General features: G+C 38.2%; 4 protein-coding genes and 1 pseudogene across 7 annotated transcripts in view; 3 read left to right on the top strand and 2 right to left on the bottom strand.

The window, feature by feature from the left end:
- The first annotated feature begins 148 nt into the window (after nucleotides 1-148).
- On the top strand, nucleotides 149-8,481 carry med4 (mediator complex subunit 4). The gene is made up of 10 exons (XM_008327790.3): nucleotides 149-293; nucleotides 1,697-1,763; nucleotides 1,850-2,020; nucleotides 2,167-2,224; nucleotides 2,330-2,416; nucleotides 2,504-2,635; nucleotides 3,467-5,885; nucleotides 6,659-6,845; nucleotides 8,198-8,297; nucleotides 8,424-8,481. The coding sequence occupies exons 1-7, from the start codon at nucleotides 223-225 to the stop codon at nucleotides 3,637-3,639; spliced, it is 759 nt and encodes a 252-aa protein (XP_008326012.1). The 5' UTR covers nucleotides 149-222; the 3' UTR covers nucleotides 3,640-5,885; nucleotides 6,659-6,845; nucleotides 8,198-8,297; nucleotides 8,424-8,481.
- sucla2 (succinate-CoA ligase ADP-forming subunit beta) lies at nucleotides 5,762-14,313 on the top strand. 2 transcript variants are annotated; one of them, XM_008327789.3, is made up of 11 exons: nucleotides 5,762-5,885; nucleotides 6,662-6,845; nucleotides 8,198-8,297; nucleotides 8,424-8,586; nucleotides 8,813-8,941; nucleotides 9,027-9,165; nucleotides 10,506-10,667; nucleotides 11,153-11,295; nucleotides 11,645-11,765; nucleotides 11,845-11,933; nucleotides 12,943-14,313. In XM_008327789.3, the coding sequence occupies exons 1-11, from the start codon at nucleotides 5,802-5,804 to the stop codon at nucleotides 13,015-13,017; spliced, it is 1,389 nt and encodes a 462-aa protein (XP_008326011.1). In that variant the 5' UTR covers nucleotides 5,762-5,801; the 3' UTR covers nucleotides 13,018-14,313. The 2 variants fall into 2 exon arrangements, with proteins under 2 accessions (XP_008326011.1, XP_016895623.1); XM_017040134.2 differs by having other exon boundaries at nucleotides 6,659-6,845.
- Nucleotides 14,314-15,358: 1,045 nt separating this feature from the next.
- LOC112488267 (gastrula zinc finger protein XlCGF7.1-like) lies at nucleotides 15,359-19,430 on the bottom strand. Of its 3 annotated transcripts, none has more exons than XM_025063605.1 (2): nucleotides 18,882-19,430; nucleotides 15,359-17,827 (listed from the first exon to the last, which is right to left on the bottom strand). In XM_025063605.1, the coding sequence occupies exons 1-2, from the start codon at nucleotides 18,955-18,957 to the stop codon at nucleotides 16,815-16,817; spliced, it is 1,089 nt and encodes a 362-aa protein (XP_024919373.1). In that variant the 5' UTR covers nucleotides 18,958-19,430; the 3' UTR covers nucleotides 15,359-16,814. The 3 variants fall into 3 exon arrangements, with proteins under 3 accessions (XP_024919373.1, XP_024919375.1, XP_024919374.1); XM_025063607.1 differs by lacking the exon at nucleotides 18,882-19,430 and adding an exon at nucleotides 18,541-18,857; XM_025063606.1 differs by lacking the exon at nucleotides 18,882-19,430 and adding an exon at nucleotides 18,083-18,245.
- Nucleotides 19,431-20,025: 595 nt separating this feature from the next.
- Nucleotides 20,026-24,103, bottom strand: LOC103391535 (zinc finger protein OZF-like; annotated as a pseudogene).
- LOC103391504 (tumor necrosis factor receptor superfamily member 14-like) overlaps nucleotides 24,098-25,580 on the top strand; it is a 4,881-nt gene continuing 3,398 nt past the window's right edge. The window contains exon 1 of the mRNA XM_008327788.3: nucleotides 24,098-24,234. The gene's annotated coding sequence lies outside the window, so the exon portion shown is untranslated. The remainder of the gene's footprint in view (nucleotides 24,235-25,580) is intronic.

The raw sequence follows: 25,580 nt of genomic DNA, 5'->3' as shown, positions 1-25,580 counted from the left end.
TTATAAAATGTTATAATGAAGTAATTACTGCTAAATTTTAAAAACACACATATTTATGTTAATTTATATTAAAATTGTGAAGCAATTACTTCAAATTCAGTTATCTAAAAAAAAAAAAGCATTGACTATCATTTTAAGAGCGCATAGAAAAAGATTAAAAAGAGAATTTTACGCCACTTCCCGTTCTGCGTAGTAGCAGTCGCAGCAGCAACAGAAACTAACATGGCGGCGGCGGAGAAAGCGACAAAAGATCGTTTGTTGTCGGTATTGGATGATCTAGAGGTCTTATCTCGGTAAGTAGGAACTCTTAGTGTTTACATTTTCTCATTTTTGTATTTTTTTTTATTTTAAATGTTTCGACTATTAGAGTTACTTTGAAACAATGAAACACGCTTCTTTCGTCCGCCGTTTGCGGCTCTGCGGAAACAAGCTTATGTCACTTTAAAAATATAGGTGAATGAAAACAACAAAATAAACAGTATATATACAATAGCTGATGTTGTTTTGAAAGAAAAATGCAATTTAGTAAGTGAAGTTTGTGAGTTTGAAGTTACAAGATCTAACATTTCTTATGAAACTGAGTAGTAAATATATTTTATAGTGTCGCAAACATAAACTATCTTCTTTTTTTTTAATTAAAGGGTGACTATAAAGCGTTTAACCAAACAACTGCATCCCAATAGTTATTGATGAAGATAAGACATTTGGGAATTTCCATGGGGGATGAAACCAGGACAGTAAAGGATGCAGTCACAGAATGATGCAGTTAGACAAAACTAAGATTTTGAGAGACAGTTGCTCAGACAGGCCCAAGTTTAGAAAATCTGGTAAAGATACAGACATTTAGAAATGGGATTTTGTTTATAATGTGAAGGTAAAGCTCGCAGGCTTCAAGATACGATACGTTTAATCCGTTCCACAACAGCACTCGTATGTCGAGCCGCTGGTATCTCGATTGCATTTTCCCCATTAAAATAACTAAAAAACAATTAATTAGTTCCAACACCCCAGAAATATATACTATTAATTAATTAAATTAACCCCCCATCTAAACATCAAAACATAGATATAAACAAATATATTGATAATATAAAATAATAGTAATTAAGAAAACATTTGATATAAAATGGGTAAAATAACTCAGCGAGGGACAGTGTCCAGACAGTGTGAGTGTCCGGAGAGAATAAAGCTGTACTACTACTAGGCATGCAACCTAAACACCATGTTAAAAGAAAAGAAATTAACCAGGCAGACATGACATCTGGATGGACGTTATGTCTGCCTGGTTCTATTCTCTGTGATATGTGCCTCTGTTCCCCTTCTTGTTGAAAGTGAGCTTCTTGCCATTGTGACATAGCACACAATGAGATGTGACCTCTGCTATTAACCCATCACGAAAGTGAACAGTGGGCAGCTTTAAGTGCCCGGTCAGCAGTGTATGGGGACGGTGCCATACGCAGAGCACCGCAGTGGTAACTTGGCAGCTGGTGGACTCGAACCTGACCCAAGTCCGCTTTCTTAACCACTAAGCCACCACTGCCCCAAGAACTTAAGAAGTTAAGAGTTCCCTGCATGCTGTTTATAGCAGCCAATTGAAACAAAAAACAAAAGCCAAATGAAAAAGCATCTGCTCTTAGATTGTGGGATGTAATAAATCTCAAGTAACAGAAGGGGGCTCTTTTTTTTTTTTTTTCAGGGAGATGATTGAGATGTTGGCTCTGTCCAGGAGTCAGAAGTTGCCTCACCCAGGAGAAGATGCTCAGGTAATGGCATCACCTCTGGCACAGAATTGCATGATTGAAGCATGGTTCAATACTGTCAGGATTAAAGGGTTTGTTCTGGTCTTCAGATCCTGGAGCTGCTGGTGCAGAGGGACAGAGAGTTCCAGGAGCTGATGGAAGTGGCTCAGCAGCAGGGCAAAATCCACCGAGAAATGCAGCAGCTGCAGAAAGAGGTGGAGAAGAGAGATAGTGACATCCAGCAGCTGCAAAAGCAGCTGAAAGAGGCAGAACAGGTCCTGGTAGGTGATTGGAATAATACAACATTATACAATACAACAGTGATGTTTCTGCTAAACAGTTTTTACTTGTTTTATTTAACATCAAAGGCCAAAAATAGAACATCATCAAGACTGTGAAGCTGCTTCTCTTGTATTCACGTTTTCAGGCCACAGCAGTTTATCAGGCGAAAGAGAAACTAAAATCCATTGACAAAGCCAGGAAAGGTCAGGCTTCGATTAATGATTAAATGAACCGACTGATTAACCGATACATTTTTTTTTTTTATTCAAATAAAAAAAATAATCATTTATGACATTTGTTTTCTACAGGAAGTATCTCCTCAGAAGAAATAATTAAATATGCTCACAGAATCAGTGCCAGTAATGCTGTATGTGCTCCTCTGAATTGGGTACCAGGTGGGTATCATTTTGTCTTATCAGTATGTGTCATGTGTGTCTGGTTTCCTCACAGTTTTTTGACCATATGACATTTTTTTCATCCAGGTGATCCACGACGACCTTATCCCACAGACCTGGAGATGCGCAGTGGGATTCTTGGTCACATGGCAAATATGCCAACCAATGGCGTTAATGGTCATCTGCCAGGCGATGCATTGGCTGCTGGGAGGTTGCCAGGTAAGCAGGGCTGCTGCCAACCTGACGATATTGATAGTCTTCTTTTCATTATCTTTGGTGGGAAGGACTGCTTGACTTTGGGGAAAAAAAATCTTAATAAGATTATTTTGACCAATATTGAAACAGCAAATGTGATATTTTACTTTCTTAATCTTTCTGCAGAATTAAAAAAAAACAGAATATTTAAATATTGCGTGAAAGTGAATGCAATCAGCAATGAAATGTACTTCTAAAATCTTATGAAAACAAATATATGAAAAAAGTAAAAAAAAAAAAAGGGTTTTCATTCGATTAATGTTTTTAATCGGGTGAATATCCAGGTAGCTCTGGATTAATCAATGGCTCAGTGGATCTATAGTGCAGCAGTTAGCACACCTGTTAGCCAGTTAGCATGCCTGCCGTGCAAGCAGTGTCCTTGGTTTGATTCCTGTGTGTCAGTTGCAACCACTTACTCGATGGTGCCTCTCGTGAAACCTGTGTTGGCTGCAAAGATTCGCAATGTAAATTTCCCTCTTGTGGAACAAATAAGGGACTCATTTATTGTTATTATTAGTATCATTCTGAATGTAGCCAATAACTTAATTACAGAATTTAAAATGAAAAACATCCACAGGACCTAGAGGATTGACCCAGGGATGACATAAAAGGACATGATATTTAATGTAATATATGAAAAAATACATATATATATATTAAAACATATTTTTATGCCCTGAACCAACTAATAATCATTCTAACAAATGTAAAATTCCTGTATATGTGTTAATGAAATTCATATCTTCTGAGTCAGTGTGGTCTGACACTGCTTTCTGTCTCTGCCTTCTGTGTCAGACATCCTAACTCCTCACTACCCCTGGCAGTCGTCAGACATCGCAGCGGGGATGCTGCCACCTCACCACACCAACGACTTTGGCCTGGACCCTCCAGGACACAACAAAGAGAACGAAGACGATGTAGAGGCCATGTCCACAGACTCATCCAGCAGCAGCAGCGACTCGGACTGAAAATGTGTTTGTGTGTTTTGGACATTCGGGGATGCATATGTGTGTATAGGTTATTTTCAATTACAGTATAGTTTTTTCCTATTTTATTGGCTACGTTTTGGAACTAATTGAAGCACAGATTTCTGCTGCACTCTACCAAAAACTTATATACCAGGGGCAGATTTTGAACAATTAAGTAGGATTGTTTCAGTTCACTGTGAAACCACAAAGTTCCAAAAGTAGGTGAACATCACGGTGGCTCTATCAGTAAAAAGGTCATTACAGTCCATTACAGCTATATAAAATAACTCTGTTTGTAAATGAAGGTTTTTCAAACATGAAATGCAAACAGTCCTACTCATCATTATAGACATCACTTCCTGGTGTCTGTGGTACAAGTACATGTTATTCTTTGGTACTAGTTTCACATATTTCCGTACAAATGTTTTTGTATGTGTAAATGTTTGTGTATATATTGTATGTAAATAAATGATCTTTGAAAAAAAAAAAGTTTGTACTAAGGTTATTCTAGGCTCTTGCTGCACACAGAAACTCATTAGGTTTAAGTCAAGACATTTATATATACTAGAATAGTCTTTATTGACATTGTTTGGTTAGAACATAACAAAATTGGGGAAGGCTTCTTCACAGGTGTATCACAGATAAATACTTACAACATTACTCTGCTGTAATAGTCATTTACATAAACAACAAAACAAAAAAAACAAGCAGCGATCAGCACTACAATGACACCAATGGCAAGAAATTTACTTAAATATTAATAATATAGATTTGTCATATGTCTCATGTCAAATGGAAAGAATCACAATTAGCGAGCGTTTAAAATTTATTTGACTTTGTCAAGCATTGACAGGGTGTCCATGAGGTGCTAAAATATTAAAGGTTGATAAATCAATTTCAGCAAATTTAACTCTTAATTGTGATACTCTTAGATATTACATTTTGAGGGTGCGCATGGTTTGGCTGACCTATTTCACTGCAAAAAATGTGCATGAATGTATTCATTTTATTCTCTATGACTAAAGATAACCGAGGGAGGAAGATGGGGAAATGTAAGATTTCACACGCCTTGTTGGATAATTCAGATTTTTTTTTACAAAATAGCTGAAGCCTGTGACAGATAAGGCTTGCTTTATTTTAAAGAAGAAAATCAGAGTTTAGTTTGGAGAAAGATATTCATCAACAAACTTTTTTTACGGACAAAAACAAAATAATCTGCTATGTTAAAAGACTATGATGAAATGTAATGAACACACCCGAAAATTTAAATATATTTGGGAACCTAATAACATTTTTATTTGTACAAAACACTGAATGTGTTGCTGCCACCTAGTGACTAGAGACTTGTTATCATTCACGCACTACAGAAGTGGCCCATCTATGTCCAGCATGCCATATTTCATTGGAGGCCCCCACGCTCTCCCTGGCACCTCACTGTGAGGTTTTCTGGAAAGTTTTGAAAAGTCTTCAGATGATATTAGAATTAGCTTGAGGATTTTTGTCCACAAATCTGTTTTACTTTCAGTTATCAAACAAAGGCAATAGGATTCCCAAGGCAAAAACCTCGAAAACATGTGTGCTCAGTGCATTCTGTTTATTTTATGTTTGTCTTTAAGGCCCCTTCAATTCTATCTGAATGTGTTTAATTCGTTATTGTGTTGGGTCGGTTATGAAAGAAGTGGCTTTTACGACATTTAGGTTTCTCTTTGTCTGGGAGCCAGAGCATTTCTTTTCTCTCGTTTCTTCAATTTGTGTAACTTCCCCTATGCATTTGTGTTGCATAACTTTCTCCAACGTATTTGTGTTACACAAACTCTCCTCCTCTATTTCCACCAAACGACCAACACCGACCATTACGATGGAAAAAGCAATTAGTTACGTTGTCTGTAATTGGAAAAGTAACCCCATAACTGACGCCGTTTATTATATGGCTGATATTACCGTCACTGAATGTAATTAGATAAATAAATAATATAATTGTATTTATATTTTATGTGTTATTATTAAAAAACAAAATATCACAATATCAAAATATAAAAATGTTTAATATCTTTATCATATTTAGAACGTACGTATGTATCTTCAAAGGGGCCACTGTCCTTCTGTCACTGAGCCGAGTACACTACGCATGCGTGTACATACGGCTTGTCAATAGAGAAGACATGGCGGCGTCCCTGTTCTACGGCCGACTCACGGCCACTCTTAAAAACTGCTGTGGCAGAAGCTCCATTACCTCCTCCTCAAAGGTGAGACTATGTCTGTGGCAAAGCAACTCTGGGAGGCGTCAGCGGTGCGGCTCCCTGGCCTCACCGTGGCTCTGCCAACGGCTGTTGTGACGCCTTTTTACTTTGACATTCACTCATGTTACTTATTGTTTTGGCTAACATGCTAACGCAGCAGTGAAGGTTAGCAGCAGCTCTCATCACGGACAGAGCAAAAGATAGCCCGAAAACCCTGTACCCAATTGTCGGCTTTTAATGACGCCAGCCAGCTGTGAGAGACAGAAGGATGCAGCAGAAATGGGCTGTCAGTTACAAAGAGTTTTACTCCTGATTTATTATGCTGTTATTCAGGGGTAATTAAATCCTGTTCAGATATTTGAATCCAGTTTTCTCCCTGTATACCCAGATAGTTTAGTACTGTTTAATTAAAATGTTTTCCTATTATTTACTTTTCATTTCAACTGTTATTCTTTTGTATTTATTCCTTTGTGATTTGTAGTGTTTTCATCTTAAAATGTTTTCCTATTATTTACTTTTTATTTCAACTGTTTGTTTGTATTTATTCCTTCCTGATTTGTAGTGTTTTCATTTAGTGTAGAGATGTATTGATTTTTCTCAAAGCTTTTACCGCTTGTATTTTGAGTTTTTTTGAGTATCCAGGGGTAAATACCGCCTTTTCAAATGGTATTTGGGATTTGCTTTGGATTACTTAACAACATTTAGAAGTGCTGTACTTCTGGTTAACAGCTTTGTGCTGTTCAATATCATTTAGTCTTTTTTTTATTTTTCCTGTTTAGCAGGTTCTTGGTGGATCTTCCCTTTTCAGAGGACTGGTGTCTCCTCAACTGCAGCAACAGCAGCAGAGAAACCTGTCTCTCCATGAATACATGAGCATTGGGCTCCTAAAGGAGGCTGGAGTCATGGTGCCTGCAGGAATGGTGGCCAGCTCGCCAGATGAAGCGTACAGCGTGGCCAAACAAATTGGTGAGAATCTCCAATAATGTTTCATTATCAATAAAAACTAATTTTGATCTAAATGAAAAAAAACTGAGGAGTGGGTATGTTTCCTGATTTTTTTTTTTTTACTTATTGTTAATCAGTTTCAGCATCTACATAATAATAATAATAATAATAATAATAGCTCTAAAAACATGTTTGACCAAAATATGTTTTGTATAGATATATTATCTATAATATGTTTTAATGCTCAACTACAATTACTGGCTAAAAGATCCTGCACATGTTGCCCCTCTCCATCATTCGGGACACGTTGCAATATGTTACATGACAAAGCGTATGCACAGCACAATGTGGCAAATTCATTTTAAAAAATTTAAAAATGTAGTTTTAAAAAAAAAAAAGTGTTCGTGATCATTTGGAGCTGTTGAGATTAGAAGTAAAAATTCAATTTGTTGTTAGTTCGAATTCAGGGCCCATCCAAATTCACTCAAGGTTTAATTATAGGATATCCTCCCCCACCTTGTGTCTTCAGTGGCCTCAGCTGTCACAGCACATTCTTCCAAACTCTGACGTGGACTTCCTCTGGTTTTTTTTCTTCTTTCAACACCATGTTTTTTGTCCTGTCTCAAGGATTAAACTACCGTGCTATAAAGAACTTGTGTTAAACAAAAAGGCGAAACCTGCCTGTCCTTATTTTTTTACTTTGTGAAACATTTGTCAAACATAAATGTAAGATTGTTCTGGTGCATTCATTTATTTTTTTTTACCTCTTAAATGGAAGTATCTTTATTATTTGGTCTTTGAGATATCTGCAACAATATATCTCAGTTTGTTTTAGTGGCAGTTTGGACTAGTAATCTTGAGTGTTTTAGCCTTGCCTTGTAGCTATATTCTGGAAAATTGTACGTTTGTCTCAATCAAGTAGTTGAGGCTAGATTGGCATTGTCACTGAATAGGCCTCTCATACATAGCATTTCCTTCATTTAAACAAATGTCTGTTTATTTTTATAATTATTATTACTAACAGTAAACTAGTGTTCCAGAATAACTACTTAATTCAGCTCTTTAATCTATTACATATCTATACTATTATAATACTCTAAGTATTTCCATGTACTGTTCAAGTTTTCTTTGACAAAATCATTTAAAAAAAATTAACTTAAACTTCTCTTTATCACAATCTATCTGTGTGGCATTTTTAAAAAAAATCATTGTACCACATTCTGCACCCCTACTTGGCCCCCCAAACCAGAATTCTAGACACACCCCTGCAAAACACCTTATATGGTTTAAGTGCTAGTAAATCTCACTTTCTCTTTGTTTCTTGTTTTTCCCCCCATAATCCATCACTCACCTTCTCCCTCTCTCACTCTCAGGTACTAAAGACCTGGTGGTTAAAGCTCAGGTTCTCGCAGGAGGCAGAGGAAAGGGGACATTTGAGGGAGGACTGAAGGGCGGCGTCCGAATTGTTTACTCGTATGTGTAAACGAAAACCATCTCTAAAATAACATGTGATGCTAAGCAGAGCTGAAACGTTTTTTTTTGTTGTTTGTTTTTTTCTCTCCTTCTTTTCTCTTCTCCCTGATTTCTCCTCTTTTCCAGTCCAGAGGAAGCACGGGACATCTCATCTCAGATGATTGGCAGGAAGTTGTACACCAAACAGACAGGGGAGGCAGGTCGTATTTGTAACCAGGTCTTCATCTGTGAGCGCAGGTATCCGCGCAGAGAGTATTACTTTGCCATCACCATGGAAAGGTCCTTTCAGGTTAGGCTATAGATGAGTTATTCACCCCACTTTCTTCTTTTTCTCTGCTTCTCCCCCTCTTCCACCCCTCCCCCCCCTAACTTGTCCACCGTCAATTTGCCACTCAGATAATCAACTCCTGTAATCTGCCTCCTGGATGAACCATCTTGTTCCTTAGCTCTGCTCTGAAATCAAAACTAGATGTTTGACTCCTGAATCTGCCTGTAACTCCCTATTGCTCCGACAGGGCCCCGTTCTGATTGGCAGCTCACAAGGCGGAGTCAACATCGAGGATGTCGCCGCGGAGAATCCAGACGCCATTGTAAAGGAGCCAATTGACATTGTGACGGGTATTAAGATGGAGCAGGCGGTGAAGGTAGGACCACTGACAACTGTATGTTGGAACTGTCCACTTCCATTGACATATTTCATCAAAGACTGTTTCTTTTTTTTTTTTATAGGTAGCAGAGAAGATGGGCTTCCCCGAGGCTCTGATAAATGAAGCAGCGGAAAACATGATCAAACTGTATAATCTGTTCATCCAGTATGACGCTTCAATGCTGGAGATCAACCCCATGGTGGAGGACTCTTCTGGCATTGGTGCGCTATTTCAGACTTTCGGTTTCATCCAACCAAATTTTAAATCAGTCAACCAATCAATAATTATTTATACAGAAGGGCTTCGGTTTACCACGTTGCATAAATTCAATAAGAAAGTGTAGCTCCATCATTCTGACATTTGGCATTTGTGAGGTTGAAACAAATTTCTTGCAGGAACTAGTTGGCATGGACAAATAAGATGTCACAGAATACTTCTTTGTTTATACTCCTCAGTTGTATACCATACAATGGATTGTGTTTCAGTCACTTTCTATTGTTTGTTTTGTGGGATTTTTGCCCTTCATTATGGCTCTCAAGCGTAAATCAGTTTCTTCTGATGGTTATGTGAATGCCGACTTAAGGCAAAAAAAATCACATCACGTTGTGCCGTAGGAATGGAATTATGTTGCAAGTCAAGGAACCCCGTACAGTGTTCCCTCTCTATATCACGGTTCTCCTTACGCTCTCTCTCTCAGCACGTTGCAGATTTCTTGTTTTAATCCGATCTTGCGAAATGTTTGCTATATTGCAAAAATATAGCAAAAATAATTATACACATATGAAAGTTTTCGCTTTAAAAATGTGGATTCTCGTTTTGAAATTGAGATAAGTGCATTTGCAAATGCTGCTAGCTTTGTTTACCCGGATGAGATTGTACAAAGTACGGTGTATTATTGGCTAATTGAGCATGCTCTTCTGTTCCTGATGCTGATTGGCTCATGCATCGTAGCACCTCTCAGCATCTCCCCTTGTCTGTCGGCCACTCTCTCGTTCACTCCGCTTTACAGTCTGTCGGCCACTCTCTCGTTCACTCTGCTCTATGTACAACTCTACTGTGCATATAATTGTCTGGGATAGAGTATTACAGTCTAGGGAGGGTTGATAACAGTGTGGAGGAGGTCCGAAAAGGGTATATATATATACGTAACTAACATAATAAGTTCTTTGGTGTATAAAATAATTAAAAGCTAAAAGTAACAAACGTAAAACATAATAAAATACACAGAGGAAGAGAGAATAAAATAGAAACAGAATGGGGGAAAGAAACATAATAAAATACACAGAGGAAGAGGGAATAAAATAGAAACAGGACGGGAAAAAAAGCACATAAAACAGTAATAAAGAAAGTCAAATGTCAATGTTGAAAATTGAGTATTGCACCACCATCTGAGAGGCGCAGTGATTTTCCAGAAGAAAGGTTAAACTTAATTGTAAAAGAAACTCAAACCGAGCGAAGGGAATATAACACAAGCAATGTGCTAAATTTACTTTGTGCTGCGTCTGTTCTATGCTTAACGTTTCTGGTGTGAAGCAGTTTGCTCTGTTTGGTTTCTCTGCAGTGATGTGCATGGACGCTAAGATCAACTTTGATTCCAACGCTGTGTATCGTCAGAAGAAGGTTTTTGACATGCAGGACTGGACTCAAGAAGACCCACGCGATCGGCAGGCTGCTAAAGCGGACCTCAACTACATTGGTCTGGACGGAACAATCGGCTGCTTGGGTTAGTCAGTGGAATGTCAGACACACACACACACACACTCATCTGTTTTTAATGATTAGATTTTAAATGGAGGTTAGTGAACTAAACAGTAGGCCATCGATTAAAATCGTCGGTTGACATATATTTTTGATCATTGAAAAATTCATTTCAGAACAGGAAGTGTTATTCTTCCCTTATCTGTAAAGTTGTATGGCTTTTTTTGCTCTTGAATATCTCAATTAAATAAGTCGGCTTTGCATTCAATTGTCCATATGTTAGAACATGTTAGAACATAAAATCCCACCTCAGTGAAAAAAAAAAAAAGAAATTAATACTTAGCGGAAAAGAAAATGAGTTAGTAGTTCAGTTGCAGAAAAGTATATTTTGTGTACCTTTTTTTTTTTTTTTTTTTTTTTTTTTTGTATTCGTTAGGGTTGTAACACTACAGGAAAGTCACGGTTTACTATATGCCTCGGTATTGACATCCCGGTATATTTTGTTTCCAGTAAACGGAGCAGGTCTGGCCATGGCCACCATGGACATTATCAAGCTCCACGGTGGAACGCCGGCCAACTTCCTAGACGTGGGGGGTGGTGCCACAGCTCATCAGGTGACTGAGGCCTTCAAGCTCATCACCTCTGACAGAAAGGTAAGAACTTTTTTTTTTTTATGTTGGTGTAGCATCATAACCCCAGTAATTATTGCATCACGTTAGAGTGCTGCGAATGATCATCACAGACATTAAACCAGTTTGACTTAATTACTTACTTACATAACATTCACTTAGCAAGTGGCTATATAATCTTTAAAAAAGTGAGACTAAAGCCATGAGATCATTATATCTCATTATATACATCTTTTTGACATTTGCTTGGTGGTGCACCATGGGGTTTTTAGAATGAAAAATGTGCAATGGCTTAAAAAAAAAGGTTGGCTAACACTGCATTAGGAAAGAGTAGAAGAATGATTTAGGTTCTGAATGTTATATCATTCCTCAGGTTCAGGCTATCCTTGTCAACATCTTTGGAGGCATCATGAGGTGTGATGTCATTGCTCAGGGCATCATCATGGCTGTAAGGGACCTGGACCTAAAGATTCCCATTGTGGTTCGGTTACAAGGTAATGGCCAAAAAGGTTGCAGCGATCTTTACAGGGTCTTTAGTTCATCCTTTGATCATTCGACTCTTTTCTTCTTCAGGAACCAGAGTTGATGATGCTAAAGCTCTAATTGCAGCCAGTCCCCTGAAGATTCTGGCTTGTGATGACTTGGATGAAGCTGCTAAAATGGTATCATTTTAAACTTCTATTACTACTCTACTACTACTATTACAGATTGATTTTTTTTTTATGATCCCTTGTGTATATTTTTTTAAAAATTGCAAATAGAATCACAACTCTTGCAATAATCTATTTTTCATATAAAACTGGGTTTCACTTGAGATGGATAAACATGTTTTTTTAAATAATATATATTTACTGACAAGTGTGGCCCACTTAACAGAGAGTTAGGTGCACTATTATATATTTTCTGTGGTTAATTGCATTTCGTAAATTTATTAGCCAGCATCAGTTATTAGATAGCATGCACTTATTGCCTATGTTTTAATTAAATTCTGTTTATGGATGTACGCCAAAAAGAGAACAACTATGAATTTGGAGGGAAAAAAGAAAAGAAAAAAGCTTTACAGTTGTACAAAATACAAAAAAAATCTATGAAGAAACAAAGTGAAACAAATCTAGCTTGAGGTAAGCCGATAGCCAGTGTTGGGGGAAAAAAAAACAATAAAAAGACAAACCACTTTGATTTTAGCAAAAAAAACAAATTATGAAATTAGCCCAAAAACGTTGGCCAAAAAATGTTACTAAGTGTTTTTATGTGTTTTTAGACATAAAAATAAGAACTGATTTGGTTCTGTTTTTATACACCAAATTTTCTTTTTGAATGTTGACACAATTATTCTGCAGTTGCAAAGGCTGACCACTGTATGGCAGTGTTGGGTGATTCTCAGGCGTCCACTGTAGAGGCTTATATGCAACACTGCCATCAAAACCTATTCTTGTCATAGAAAATTACATTTTAATAGCTGTCCACTGTAGTGACCGTCATGCATGAAAGGGTTAATTTCATTATTTATTATTACTCCTTGTTTTCCTCCTCCATCTTCCATTCGTTGGACTTTATTGTTTACTTTTTCCACTAAGTCTTCCTCCCATCTTGCATTAATGTTCTGTTTCCACATAATTTTCTTTTTTCTTTTACTTTTTAATCATATAATCAAATTTTTCATCTCTGCAGGTGGTGAAACTGTCTGAAATTGTGTCTCTGGCTAAAGAAGCTCAAGTGGACATCACCTTCCAACTGCCCATTTAACCGAGCTGCGACATCTGACCTACCTCTGCTCTGCCTCTGTCACTCCATTATTGTTCCGACTACAGGAGAAAGAGCGTCACTGCGCTTAAAATATTTTCTGCCTTTCTCTCGCACAAGCTCCTAGTAAGTGGGTATGCTCAAAAACCCCTGCTTCCCACATGTGACTCCTCTTATCCAACACAGACAGACACTCACATCCGCCTGTTCATTTTATAAACACAGAGAAACCGAAGAGACAGGAAAAGGACAGGAACTGTTACATCATTTATGTTTGTTTGGAATTCAGTGCACATTTAGGTGCATGCACGTCTGAAGAAAACGGTAATAAATACTGATTTATGTCCTTCACATTTTGCAGTACTTTCTTGTTTGAAAAACAAAACTATCTACACGAAAGATTCTGAGCTTTATTGGCTTCCAAAGACTAAAACAAAAATGATCATTTTCTTCTATATCTCAGTAAAGCCTCGAGCTACAGTACCACTGCTGCCCAGCAGAGTAGGTTACAAAACAACTTTGACCCCATAAGAATCAAGAAACACCGTAAATGTTTTATAAAAAAAAAAAAAGCTAACATCAGTTGGCTTCAAGATAAATATTGTGATATGAAATGTGAAACTTTACAGTTTTAGACACAACATCCTTTGCGTACAGTGTTTGTTGAGTTTTGTTTTTCAATTAATAGTGACACAATAATGCTCACTGACGAAAAGGAAGGTATCATAGATGTGGATCTTCAAAGCAAAAGAAAACACTGGAATTCGATTGTTCGTCTGGTTTTATCATGTCCTACTGTCACTGTGATACGAACTAGACCATTTTCTCAACTTAGTTATGAGGTTCTGTCTAGGGATGTCCGATAATATCGACCAACCAATATAATCTGCACGATATTAGCATAATTATGTAATATCTCGACGAATCGTTATCCTTTTTTTTTTTTCCTACGATAATAAAAACCTGATAACGCAATGCCTGGGTTTTGGCAAATATGCTGGAATTGCTTTTAGGGTGCTGAGATTTTGGGAGCAAACGGCTGCACATCGGTATCGGGTGATATCGAAATCGCGGAATGTTTGGACAATATCGGATATCGGCAAAAAGTTAATATTGGACATCCCTAGTTCTGTCTAATGTCAGGGTGGTCTCCACGTCCTGAGGAATATTCCATCAGAGGAGTGGATCCTCCTCATGTTGACTTTTATTTATCTTGTAAATATCCAAAGTGATTTCTGGTTCTGTATTATATATATAGTTCTGACAGAGAAAGACACAAATAAATACAGAGAAGTATGACAGGACTGTGGTGTTTTCTTTTAAATTAAGGAACTATTGAGCTGCGGAATAGAAAAAGCCTCTTTGATGAGAGGTGAAACGCCTTAAGGGAAACAGCGGTACAACCTCTACTTAACTGCTTTGCGTCTGTTATTTTATTTTTCACTATCAACTAATGTATGACTTTTATTCTTGTCACTCCTAAAGAGAATCTTAGCATCTTTACCTCTGCCACCTCCAGCTCCTCCTCCTGTCTTCTGCCTATTGCTACCGTCTCTAAACCATACATCATGGCTGGTCTCACCACTGTCCTGTAAACCTTTCCCTTCACCTTAGCTGACACTCTTCTATCACAGATCACTCCTGACACTTTTCTCCAGCTGTTCCATCCTGCCTGCACTCTATTCTTCACCTCTCTTCCACAGTCTCCTCTGCCCTGCACAGTTGATCCTAAGTACCTAAACTCCTGCACCTTCACCACCTCTGCTCCTTGTAACTTCACTATTTCACTGTTCTCCCTTTCGTTTACACACACGTACTCCGTCTTGCTACGACTGACTTTTATTCCTCTTCTTTCTAGTGCAAACCTCCACCTCTCTAGGTTCTCTTCTAGCTGCTGCCTACTCTCACTACAGATCACAATGTCATCTGCAAACAACATAGTCCATGGGGGACTCCTTTGCATGTCTTACGGGATTGTTTCCCAATCTTTTTTGAGTCACAGTACATATTTAACATTTAAAAAAAAACAATGGAGCACCACCAAATAAAAATGTCACAAAAAATATATGTAATAAAGAATAATGATCTTCCAGTTTCAAATTACTAGTAATTTCCATACTCGGAGTGAAACCTTTCAGTTCCTTGAAATATTCCGCAGGGATTGAAAACAGCTCTTGGTCTCTCTTCTTTTTAGCTTTTGCAGTCATCTTCTACTACCTATGCATATATGTATGTATTTTCTCCGCCTGGGGGGGCAGGTCAGGAGCAGATAGATGGAGTGTTTGTGTGAACATTTTGATGTTCTCTCCCACGACATAGTAACAAAAGATAGGAAGGCCACGTATTCCAAATCACATCAATCTTATTTTATTTGTTACTATGCAAATAAAAAGAAAATTCAATGATAAGTATGTGCTGTATATATTAAAGGAAAATACAATTCTCATAGTATAAAATAATATAAAAAACATGTTTTTAGGAATAGGAAACGTTAACAACTGCAATAGCAAATGAACGTGTCTTTGAAATTCACATTATAATGTCACCAAAGTCAAGAGCGCACTTAAAGCAGCTATTACTTGAACAAATATAACAGAAAAAGCTCTAAGCAGTGCTACTGTCTCAGCTGCGAGTAACGCAGTTAACTTGGCACATCCTATTACAAGCCACAAAAGAGACTAGTTGTGGCTTTAAATGTTAGTTTGAAGTGGTTTCTTGCATGATCGACAAAAAAAAACAAACAAAAACACACACACAGGCACAGCCTTTCAGCAACGTCTCACTCACATTCATGTCATGCACTAGCGCCCCCCCCCCCACACTCTCATTCACACAACTAGCGATGAGCGTTCCCTCACTTGTGATTGCACTGAGCCACACACAGCAACAGGTGCATCTTTATATTATATACTTGTATATAATAATAAAAAAAAATTTCCAATCAGCCATGAATGCGGAAAAACAAATGTTCAAGGAGCGGCAGAAAGTACGGTTTTTCACTGATAGCTTTTCATTGATGGGGGGCAGTCGTGCCCCAAAGGCACAATGGGTAACAGGTGCAAGTCATGCTGTTAATGGATTTGTAAAATAGCAATCTGAAAAGTAACTAAACCTGCAGAACAGGTTATTATGTTTTGAGTGTTTCGAATGATGATAAACTGAAACAGTGTTGGAATCAGTTGTATAAGATTGGTATAGCATTATATAACTTGATGTTAATTAACGACTTCTATATATTTATATATTGTATAACCGGGGATGTTTCAGGCTCCATCAGAAAATTTGAGGATCTGGTGATTCACGGCACTTTTAAAAAAATTAATGCATATTTAAATCGTACAGGTTTTTTATTATTATTTCATATATTTGACAGTTTTTGGTTCAACTTATTTTAGAAGTTTTGATATTGTGCAGATTGACCTCAGTTAATCATGGCGCCCGTTTGACATTTGGCATGTTACTTAAACTTATAACAGAGTCTGAAACTGCATTATGTAAAAGTGAATTATTTGTCATCACACACAACGAAATGTGACCTCTGCTTTTAACCCTTTCACGCATGACGGTCACTACAGTGGACAGCTATTGAAATGTCATTTTCTATGATAAGAATAGGTTTTGATGGCAGTGTTGGATATAAGCCTCTACAGTGGATTCTCAGGCGTCCACTGTAGAGGCTTATATGCTTTAAGATGTCAGCACTCCGAAATAAGCTGTTAAAAAGGACTGTGTGAAATCAGCCCTTTGAGACGCAATTACTGGCAAGACTCAACACATACATGAGGTTTCATCACAAATCACTATTCGGAGCCAACGTGAACAGACATGCCGCCGACATGGGTTATTAAATGTGACGTCAGATGAATCTTTTGAAGAAAACCTTTACCACACTCAGAGCAGCTAAACAATCTCTGACCAAAATGAGCGTTCTCGTGACGTAGCAAGTATGACTTGCTTGTAAAACATTTACCACACTGGGAGCATCGAAATGGTTTCTCTCCAGTATGAATTTTTTCATGTCGTCTCAGGTCACACTTGTGGATGAATCTTTTACCGCACATAGAGCAATCAAACTCCTTTTCTTGGGTATGAATTTTTTCATGTCTTTCCAGGCAATTCTTGCTGAGAAATCCTTTCCCACATTCAGAGCAACTGAAAGGTTTTTCCCCAAAATGAAAATTCTCATGGATCCGCAGATATGACTTTCGGGAAAAACTTTTACCACATTCTGTGCATTTAAATGGTTTCTCTCCCGTGTGAGTTTGTTCATGTGATTTCAGATTTGCCTTCTGATTAAATCCTTTCCCGCACTCGGAGCAACTAAATGGTTTATCTCCTAAGTGAGTCTTTTCGTGTCGCAGGAGAAAGGACTTGTAGGCAAATCTTTTACTACAAACAAAACAACTAAGTTTTTTACTAGGGCTAGATCTCCTATTACTGCGGGCCTTCTTTTTCGTCACTATGTTCGAACCTGAATTTTTACCCGCGTCTTGCCAATCTTCATCACTCCCTTCAGTCTCGGATGACTTTTCAATTTCTTCATCTTCACTAACTGGTGCAAACTCTTTATTTGGACTTGAGTTCCTGGCTTGTTCTGGTCCTATATCCTCTGTTTGGCTATTGTCCTCTGAAATCTCATTGTCATCCTCACATTTTACCGTCACCATAATTATATCAGGTTCCTCAAGTTCAATGCACAATTCCTCCTCTTCCACTTTAATGTTGGGGCGTTCCTCCTCCTGGTCCACATTGGTTGTCCACTCCATTTGCCCAGGAAGAACCTCTTGTTTCATCTCCAAGAGCTGCTGTTCATCTGCAGGAAAAAGCAAAGACTTTAAGTAGGGATATTACCTACCAATATTAGCATAATTATGAATATATATATAATATATATCAAATGAATATGAAATATTATTCATATTGGCAAGAATCGTTATCGGGGTTGTTTTTCTTCCTAACGCAATGTCGTTTATTTTAACGTCAATATATAGTATTAGTAATAGTTCAAATTATTAATAATTTCTTTGAAACAACATGAAGAGGCAGGGCATTTTACAAATGTATATACCTGTATATTGTGTATATTGACATATGCTCGATGCTGATTGGTGCACCACACACACTGGTTAAAGTCTATGGTGGTTCCGAACAAGACTGTGGCGGGCCTTGGTCACCTGTGCTCGTACTCCTCTCTCTCTTTGAGAGAGCATTTGATGATGTGTAACACAGTGCTCCTCATAGTTCAAATTATTAATATGTTAGTGCTGAAAACATGGTACTGCACTCTGTTGTCTGTGAGGAAAGCAGTTTCCCCAACACCACGCAACTGTTAAAACCCGCAGCGCGCAACGACATTATCGGTAATAAATGAACACTGCCATAAGATGGAAAACTGCGTACCAATGTGGACACAAAGTTTGGTGGTAATTAAGTTGGTTATGTGAAAATAATTTAGACGTAGAGGTTTAAGCAATAACGCAAATAAAGTATGAACTGTTAGTGTGCCTCCTCTAATTCAATGTTTACCTTCGTTTCATTTATAGAGGCGAAAATGACGCACGCAGGTCTCTCCAAATATAGTTAAACGTTATCTTATCGGTCAGGCGTCCATCACGTTGGACTTCGTTCACCTGAAAAGGTTTAGGCTCGCACCTAGCACACTCGAAGTAAAGGTTCTCGAGATTCCAGCTTTCTGGAATGCTCTCTACTCTTGCCCGTATCAACATGGCGGTACAGTTGACGTGGGGCTACAGTTTGCCTCATCTATATCTAGGTTTGCGCGCAGAAGCGGCTGTTGTCATTAACTTAGCTAGCATGAGCCTTGCTGCGGTCTCTTGTTGCTCGGTCTCGAGAGAACAGGGACTGACCTGCGGTGTGTAGCCTGACTTCGGGCATCAGCTGAGCATTAAGCTTCCTGCTCTGCTTCTGCCACTCTGTCTTCATGTTCCAAGCTCGCGAACTGCAACCGTTTTCTCTCTCTTTTGCCTACTCGCAGCTGAATGTTTTTAGTGACAGCGCCGAGGATCTCCTGCTGCAACATCTATTTCACGTATAGCTTTTAAGTCGAGCTAACTGCGACAACTAATACAACTAGAGGCAGGGTCAAGTTAGCGTCAACCAACTGTAGTCCTTCTGTTGTCAGGGGTTTCAAAATAAGAGCAACGTCTCACCGGTGGTTAGTTCTGAAGCAGACATACACATTAGCCAATCCGTGAATAAAGGCTTTTTGTGAAAATGAAATCCTTACATTTTCCACACGAAAAGGGATTTTAGTGCGCATGGAAAAAGTCCATCTGGTGGACCTTAATGACGTCACTACACTAACGCAGTGTCTATAGAATCCCAAAGGGAAATGGTAGTTGATGATTTGTTCGACTTTAAAAAAAAGAAAGAAAAGAAAAAAAAACAAGTGCCTGGAAGATGGAAGGGAAATACATGTTAGAGATAGGGCTAGTCTAGTAACACGAGTAATGTAATTCAATTAATTACAGATTCAACATCTTTTTCTTAGATTCATATCAACATCATAGATGCAGTGATAGATGCCGAACTGGGAAAATACATATTTTAATTAATGACAATAAACAACAACAACTGGAAGATGAAACGCTGTCCTCTAATGGAGGACAGTTTTGCTGCCTGTAGTTTTGCTAAACCGTGATGATGATGACGTTAAGATTAATTAAGGTAACTTATCACGTCATCATGATTGTAATGAATTACCAAAAAAACCATGAACTAATCAATCCAATTGGTTCAACATTCATAAATATGACCAAAGAAAATTAACATTCACTGTCTTTGGGAAACAATGCTCTACACCAGTGGTTCTCAAACTGTGTTGCGCGTACCACTGGTGGTAGCGCCCTCTAGTGGTACATGGGGAAAATTCATATTTTCACATTTACATTTTCAATTGAATAAATCTGAAACATACCATGCAAAATTATCACAACATTTAGAAAAAAATGTGTAGCTACTTGTGAGATTATAAAATAAGATGTCTGGTGATCTTGATTATTTTGTTATTTTGTTATATTTTGGTATCTTGTTTTTTTGTTTGTTTTTCATGTTTTGCCTGGGAATCAAATACTTATATAACTCTATAAAATGCAGAACGTTTTCTTACTTACAACATTGGGGTTTTTTTTATACATCTTCAATTGACATTCTGTCTGTTGCCATAATCAATTAACAACCACCAACAATTATAGTCTGTTAATGTCTTTGTAGGTGAGTAATTTAACAAATTCAGCAGGGGACCAAACATTTGTTATTCCCACTGTAATTGTCCATTTTGGAATTGTTCATAATTTTTGCAAGCCCTGCTGAATACATTTGAATTTAGTTGAATATAAGGTTCATTTACAGTGTTAATATTGGAACAACATATTTGGTAACAGATTGGATTATTGGTGATAATGAAAAGGTGTATCACCAGATGTTTACACAAAAAAAAAACCAACATAAACAGATACAACTTTAATACAGAGGTGTAAAGGTTTAAACTGTTTTTGAGAAAGCAGAATAAATATCAGTATGTAGACAGTTGTCTTTTCTGTATGAATATAAAGCAGAAGTATGAATTTGAAAACACTATTTATTTAATTCATCACTGACTAATAAACCAGTTTATCTAAGGTTTCCTTCTCGAACGGTTCATCAACTAGCATTTTTATTAACCCAGAACCAGCACCGTTAACACATTTGTTCCGGTCCTGAACACTGCCCTTATTCTGACTGTGGTGAGTCTCTGAAGAAACATTTCCAACATGAGTCTTTAGGTGTGATGTCATATGACTTTTCTGAATAAACCTCTTTCCGCACTCAGAGCAACCGAATGGTTTCTCTCCAGAATGAATTTTTCGTGAGACCTGAGATGGATTTTCTGAACAAAACTTTTCCCGCACTTGGCACAACTAAAAGGTTTCTCTCCTGAATGAATTTTCTCATGAGACTTCAGACCACTCTTCTGGACAAACCTTTTACCACAAATTGAGCAACCAAATGGTCTCTCTCCTGAATGGATGTTCTCATGGGATTTCAAACTGCTCTTCTGCATAAATCGTTTTCCACAAAGTGAACAATTAAATAGTCTTTGTCCCAGGTGACTTTTCTCATGTGCTCTAAGATGGCCCCACTGAGTAAATTTTTTCCCACATTCAGAGCAGCTGAACCGTTTCTCTCCTGTGTGAATTTTTTCATGCAACTTCAGATAGGGCTTATCACTGAATTCTTTTCCGCAAAAAGAACAGCTGTGGGGTTTTTCACTTGAGTGAGTTTTTTCGTGTTTCCTCAGATTTCCTTTAACGTTAAATCGTTTACCACATTCAAAACAACTGAATGGTTTCTCCCCAGTATGAATTTTCTCATGCCTCATCAGACTATGCTTGTGGATGAATTGTTTCCCACACTTGGTGCACACAAACTGAGTCTCCTGAGTGTGAATTTTCTCATGTCTGCCTCGACAGGTCTTTGTGAGAAAGCCTTTTCCACAAACAGTGCAACTAAATGGTTTCCCCTCAAAATGAGAAACCTTGTGCCTAAATAGATACGACTTACAGGCAAATGTCTTTCCACATTCAGAACAACTTAGTTTCTCGCTGCTTGAGTCACTGCTGACACTCTTTATTCTCGTTAAAGTTGGTGCTTCATTGATCTCCTTCCAGTCATCTTCACTGTCTTCAGTCGCCGACGTTTCTTTACCGTCCTCAGTCTCGTCGTCACTAACTGGTCCAAAATCTGCACGTAGGCCCATGTTCCGCGGAGAACAAAACTGTGACGTCCCAGGTTTCAATTCATCTTCTTCACTCTTCACCATTAGAACAGTGACTTCGCTTTCCTCCTTGGTGACAGACACTTCCTCCCTTTCCTCCTTAATGCGGAGCTGCTCTTGCATATCCTGGTGCACACCAAGCTTCCACTCTATTGCCAAAGGAGAAGCCTCTTCTTTAACTACCCAACACTGCTGGTTGTCTGTAGGACAGAGAAGAAAAACTTTATAGAAAAAAAAACAAAAAAAACCTAGACTTCCAGCTGTTACCTGCATCACTCCAGGAACTATGCACCATTGGTTTATTTGTCCTGCTTTCTTCACAAGTCTGGCCAAGGAGGACAGGGGGGGGGTTAGTCTTTGTTTGGGTTTATTTTTCTTTTTACTGTAAAAGTACAGGATCATACTGTTCAAGCAATGTGCATTTTATAAACTTCCCGTCAACATTTTTACACCTGTACCCTAAATCTGGGTGAAAATTCAAAGGAAAAGAAAGTGAACTATAGCGATCCCTCTCCTATCGCGGGAGTTGCGTTCCAAGACCGACCATGAAAAGGGAAAATCCATGAAGGAGAGGCGAGATAGTTATTATATTATTTACGTATATATATTTACCCTTTACGAACCCTCCTGCACAATGTTATCAACACCCACCCAGACTGTGTATTCCCACACAATTATATGCATAGTAGAGTTGTGTAATGGAAATATAAGACATACATATTATGTATAGGTGATGTATTTAATTTACATATTATGTAAATTAAATACATCACCATGAAAAACATTGTGGGGGCGCGCAAAAGTTAGCGGTCAGTGGCAGGAAGGAAAGCACGGAAGTGGCGACGCAGGTGCAGCCCCGGCCGCATGTAAGCGCAATTGGAGTAATCAAGCCTCTCCTTATATTAGTAGGAGCCGGGACCGAGGAGAGAGGAGAGTGAACAAAGGAGTGTATACTGGCCAAGACGGACGTACCGTATATATAAAAGCCGGGCACAGCGCAGGAGCGAACATTATTGTAAAGAAAAATAAGGGTTGTTAACGGTCATCGGTGTCAGCGTCCTCGTTTGGGTTTCGTAACAGAAGCCTGAGAAGATGATCAGAGCATCTAGGAGGCATCGTAGGGCGTTAAATTAGGGTAAACTTTCACCAAACACAAGAGCACAAACTTTACAGCAACGTCCTATACGTATAACAGCACAGAGCAAAGTGAGCGAGTGGCGAAAAGACAAGCATCTTATTTTTGATCCAATTCCGCTTTCTTAACCACGAAGCCACTACTGCCCCAATAAAAATATATATTTGAGGATATATATTCTCTGTTACAAAACTGTAGAAATTTTAGAAAAAGTAAAAAGAAAACCTGGATACTGACATCCTGAATTTAAGGAAGTTATTAAATGATATACTTTTTAAAATTTTTTTTACAATAACCTGGGGTTTCATACAAAAAACTGTAGAAATTTTAGAAAAAGTAAAAAGAAAACCTGGATACTGACATCCTGAATTTAAGGAAGTTATTAAATGATATACTTTTTTTTAAAAAAATTTACAATAACCTGGGGTTTCATACAGTATCTCACACTTTATCCACATTGACAGAAATACCAGCTTTTGGGAGATTTTTTTTTAATCTTTATGTATCTTATATATATTTGTGTTTATTCTGTTTAAAACAAATAAAGACATCTAAATGTCAAATCTGCAGTTCTTTCCTTTTCTTTTTTACAAATAATGAGCAAAAACTTCAATAGTTGTTTGTGTATTTTATTTGTATACACCAGTAAGAACAATTCATAAAAATAAAAAAAAAACATCACAAAATGCATCGAGGGTGGTCGAAGTCGTCGCCGTGAACTCTCAAGATCCGTAACGAAACTACGCAATGTCTACGGCACATTTGCTAGCAAATAGCAGATTAGCTCATTGCTTTGTTTCCTCCTCTTGTACATTAGGACTGACCTGTTTTCAGCAACTCGACTTTGGGATTCAGCTCGGCATCGAGCAGCCTCATCTGATCGCAGACCCTTCGTTCTGATCTCTCCACCATGTTTCCGAATTTGGCTACGGATTTCTCAAACACAGGAAGCATCTCCTTCGCTGTCTTCGCTCGTCAGCAGAACTCCTTTTTTTTTTCCTTTTCTCCGCCACAGCAAAAAGTCCATTGCAGCAGCGCTGAATCACTCACGAAGCTAAATCCGCAGCAGCAATACCCGACATGTGTTATTAATACTATTAAAACAGCTGGCGCAGCCTTAACAAAGCTGGCTGACATCCGGAAGAAGCTTAGCCTACACCCTGTCCGTTATATTTCCGGTGCCTTCAACAAAACAACTCGCACCACCACGTGTTGTTCATATCGGAAACACTAACTGTAAGTGACTGTCAAGTCACCAAACGGCCGAGTTACATTTATTTGAAAGCTGACATGTATCCAGAGTCATAAGGTAAGATCGAACTTTTTTTAATTTTAACAACAGTTAAATCGGTTTATTCCTAGTGTCTGTCGCTGATTCTTATTTTCTGATATTGAAGTCATGGGACAGCCATGTTTCTGTAGTGGAGGTCACTTTAACGGCAGAAACAGCTTCACATACTGTACAAGTTGAAGCTTGACCGACTACGTTACTCTTCCTACGTGAAGAGTACTGTCCACATCTACTGGGTCTGCCATAGTATAATCCAGAGGTCACTAACGTTTTTGAAACTGAGAGCTACTTCAAGGACACTTAGTAATACAGAGAGCTACTTGTTTAATACAGACTTGACAAACAATGTAATAATAATGCGTTCTGGGACATACAACAGCAGACACTCGTCTTACAATCGTTATTCCACTCATTTCAATATAATTGAATATCATCTTTTGTGTGAATGGAAATACTTGTTTATTTCTAAACCTAGCGGAAGTCGAGTCATAATCAGAAATAATACGGCAGGTACGGCAGAGAAAGAGGGCGGATTCGAAGCTCGTAAACTTTGTGCATTTTCGACTCTTATCAGCGAACGGCTTGGGAGTAGCTACTTGTCCCACAAAATATGGGACAAGTAGCAGATTTGAGTGGGTCAATGTGGGACAGCAGCAATATTTTTCTTTTTTTCTTTTTTTAAACCAAGAACCATACACGTATCTCGCCTTTACCCCCACAAAAAACAAACAGAAAATCTATAGTACAAAACATACCGGTAATCTAAAGGTTGCTACAGTTTAGGTTAAAAACACACACATTGAAAATATGTAACATTTATTGATACATTATCTCCATTCTTCCACGTTCAACATAAAATAAGACTATAAGGCAGGGGTCTCAAACTCAATTTACCTGGGGGCCGCTGGAGGCAGAGTCTGGGTGAGGGTGGGCCGCATAAGGGATTCCACAATAAAGTTTAAAAAAAAAAGTCCTCAAATGTTAACAGTTTTAATGATTTCTTCTGAACATGGAGTGTTTTGAACATGAAAGGAACATTGAGTGAAAATCATGAACGGTTCTTCTGAACATGGCTCCTCTTGCCTACTCCTTGCTGCCAGATACTTGACAGCGCTTCTTTTCACAAATCTGAACCACATTTGGCTTGAGAGAGGAAGCAGTTGAGACCCTCAGTATGGCTTGAAGATGATCATCAGTAAGTCTAAGACCTGTACTTGGACTTATTGAAGTTCAGCTCAGGGATGTTGGGGGGGCAATTCTCTCAAAAATTGCCCATGCTTGTCTGCTTTTCCACTCATCTCCCTGAACTTGGCTTTGAGGTCAGAGTTGCATTGCAGGTCAATGAGCTCCATTTGAAACACAGG

The sequence above is a fragment of the Cynoglossus semilaevis genome, chromosome 16 (assembly GCF_000523025.1).
Source record: "Cynoglossus semilaevis isolate Cse_v1.0 chromosome 16, Cse_v1.0, whole genome shotgun sequence".
Taxonomy (NCBI): domain Eukaryota; kingdom Metazoa; phylum Chordata; class Actinopteri; order Pleuronectiformes; family Cynoglossidae; genus Cynoglossus; species Cynoglossus semilaevis.
Note: the sequence above shows the minus strand (reverse complement) of the source record. Positions and strands in the feature narration are given on the sequence as shown.

What these genes read in the sequence shown, in the direction of transcription:
- LOC112488267 (XM_025063605.1), bottom strand. Translation starts at nt 18,957, where the DNA reads ATGAAGACAGAGTGGCAGAAGCAGAGCAGGAAGCTTAATGCTCAGCTG. An exon ending in AGTCAGGCTACACACCGCAG is followed by an intron (nt 17,828 to 18,881) that starts GTCAGTCCCTGT and finishes TTTTTCCTGCAG; the next exon opens with ATGAACAGCAGCTCTTGGAG.
- med4 (XM_008327790.3), top strand. Translation starts at nt 223, where the DNA reads ATGGCGGCGGCGGAGAAAGCGACAAAAGATCGTTTGTTGTCGGTATTG. An exon ending in GATCTAGAGGTCTTATCTCG is followed by an intron (nt 294 to 1,696) that starts GTAAGTAGGAAC and finishes TTTTTTTTTCAG; the next exon opens with GGAGATGATTGAGATGTTGG. An exon ending in ACCCAGGAGAAGATGCTCAG is followed by an intron (nt 1,764 to 1,849) that starts GTAATGGCATCA and finishes TCTGGTCTTCAG; the next exon opens with ATCCTGGAGCTGCTGGTGCA.
- sucla2 (XM_017040134.2), top strand. Translation starts at nt 5,802, where the DNA reads ATGGCGGCGTCCCTGTTCTACGGCCGACTCACGGCCACTCTTAAAAAC. An exon ending in CCATTACCTCCTCCTCAAAG is followed by an intron (nt 5,886 to 6,658) that starts GTGAGACTATGT and finishes TTTCCTGTTTAG; the next exon opens with CAGGTTCTTGGTGGATCTTC. An exon ending in GGCGTCCGAATTGTTTACTC is followed by an intron (nt 8,298 to 8,423) that starts GTATGTGTAAAC and finishes CCTCTTTTCCAG; the next exon opens with TCCAGAGGAAGCACGGGACA.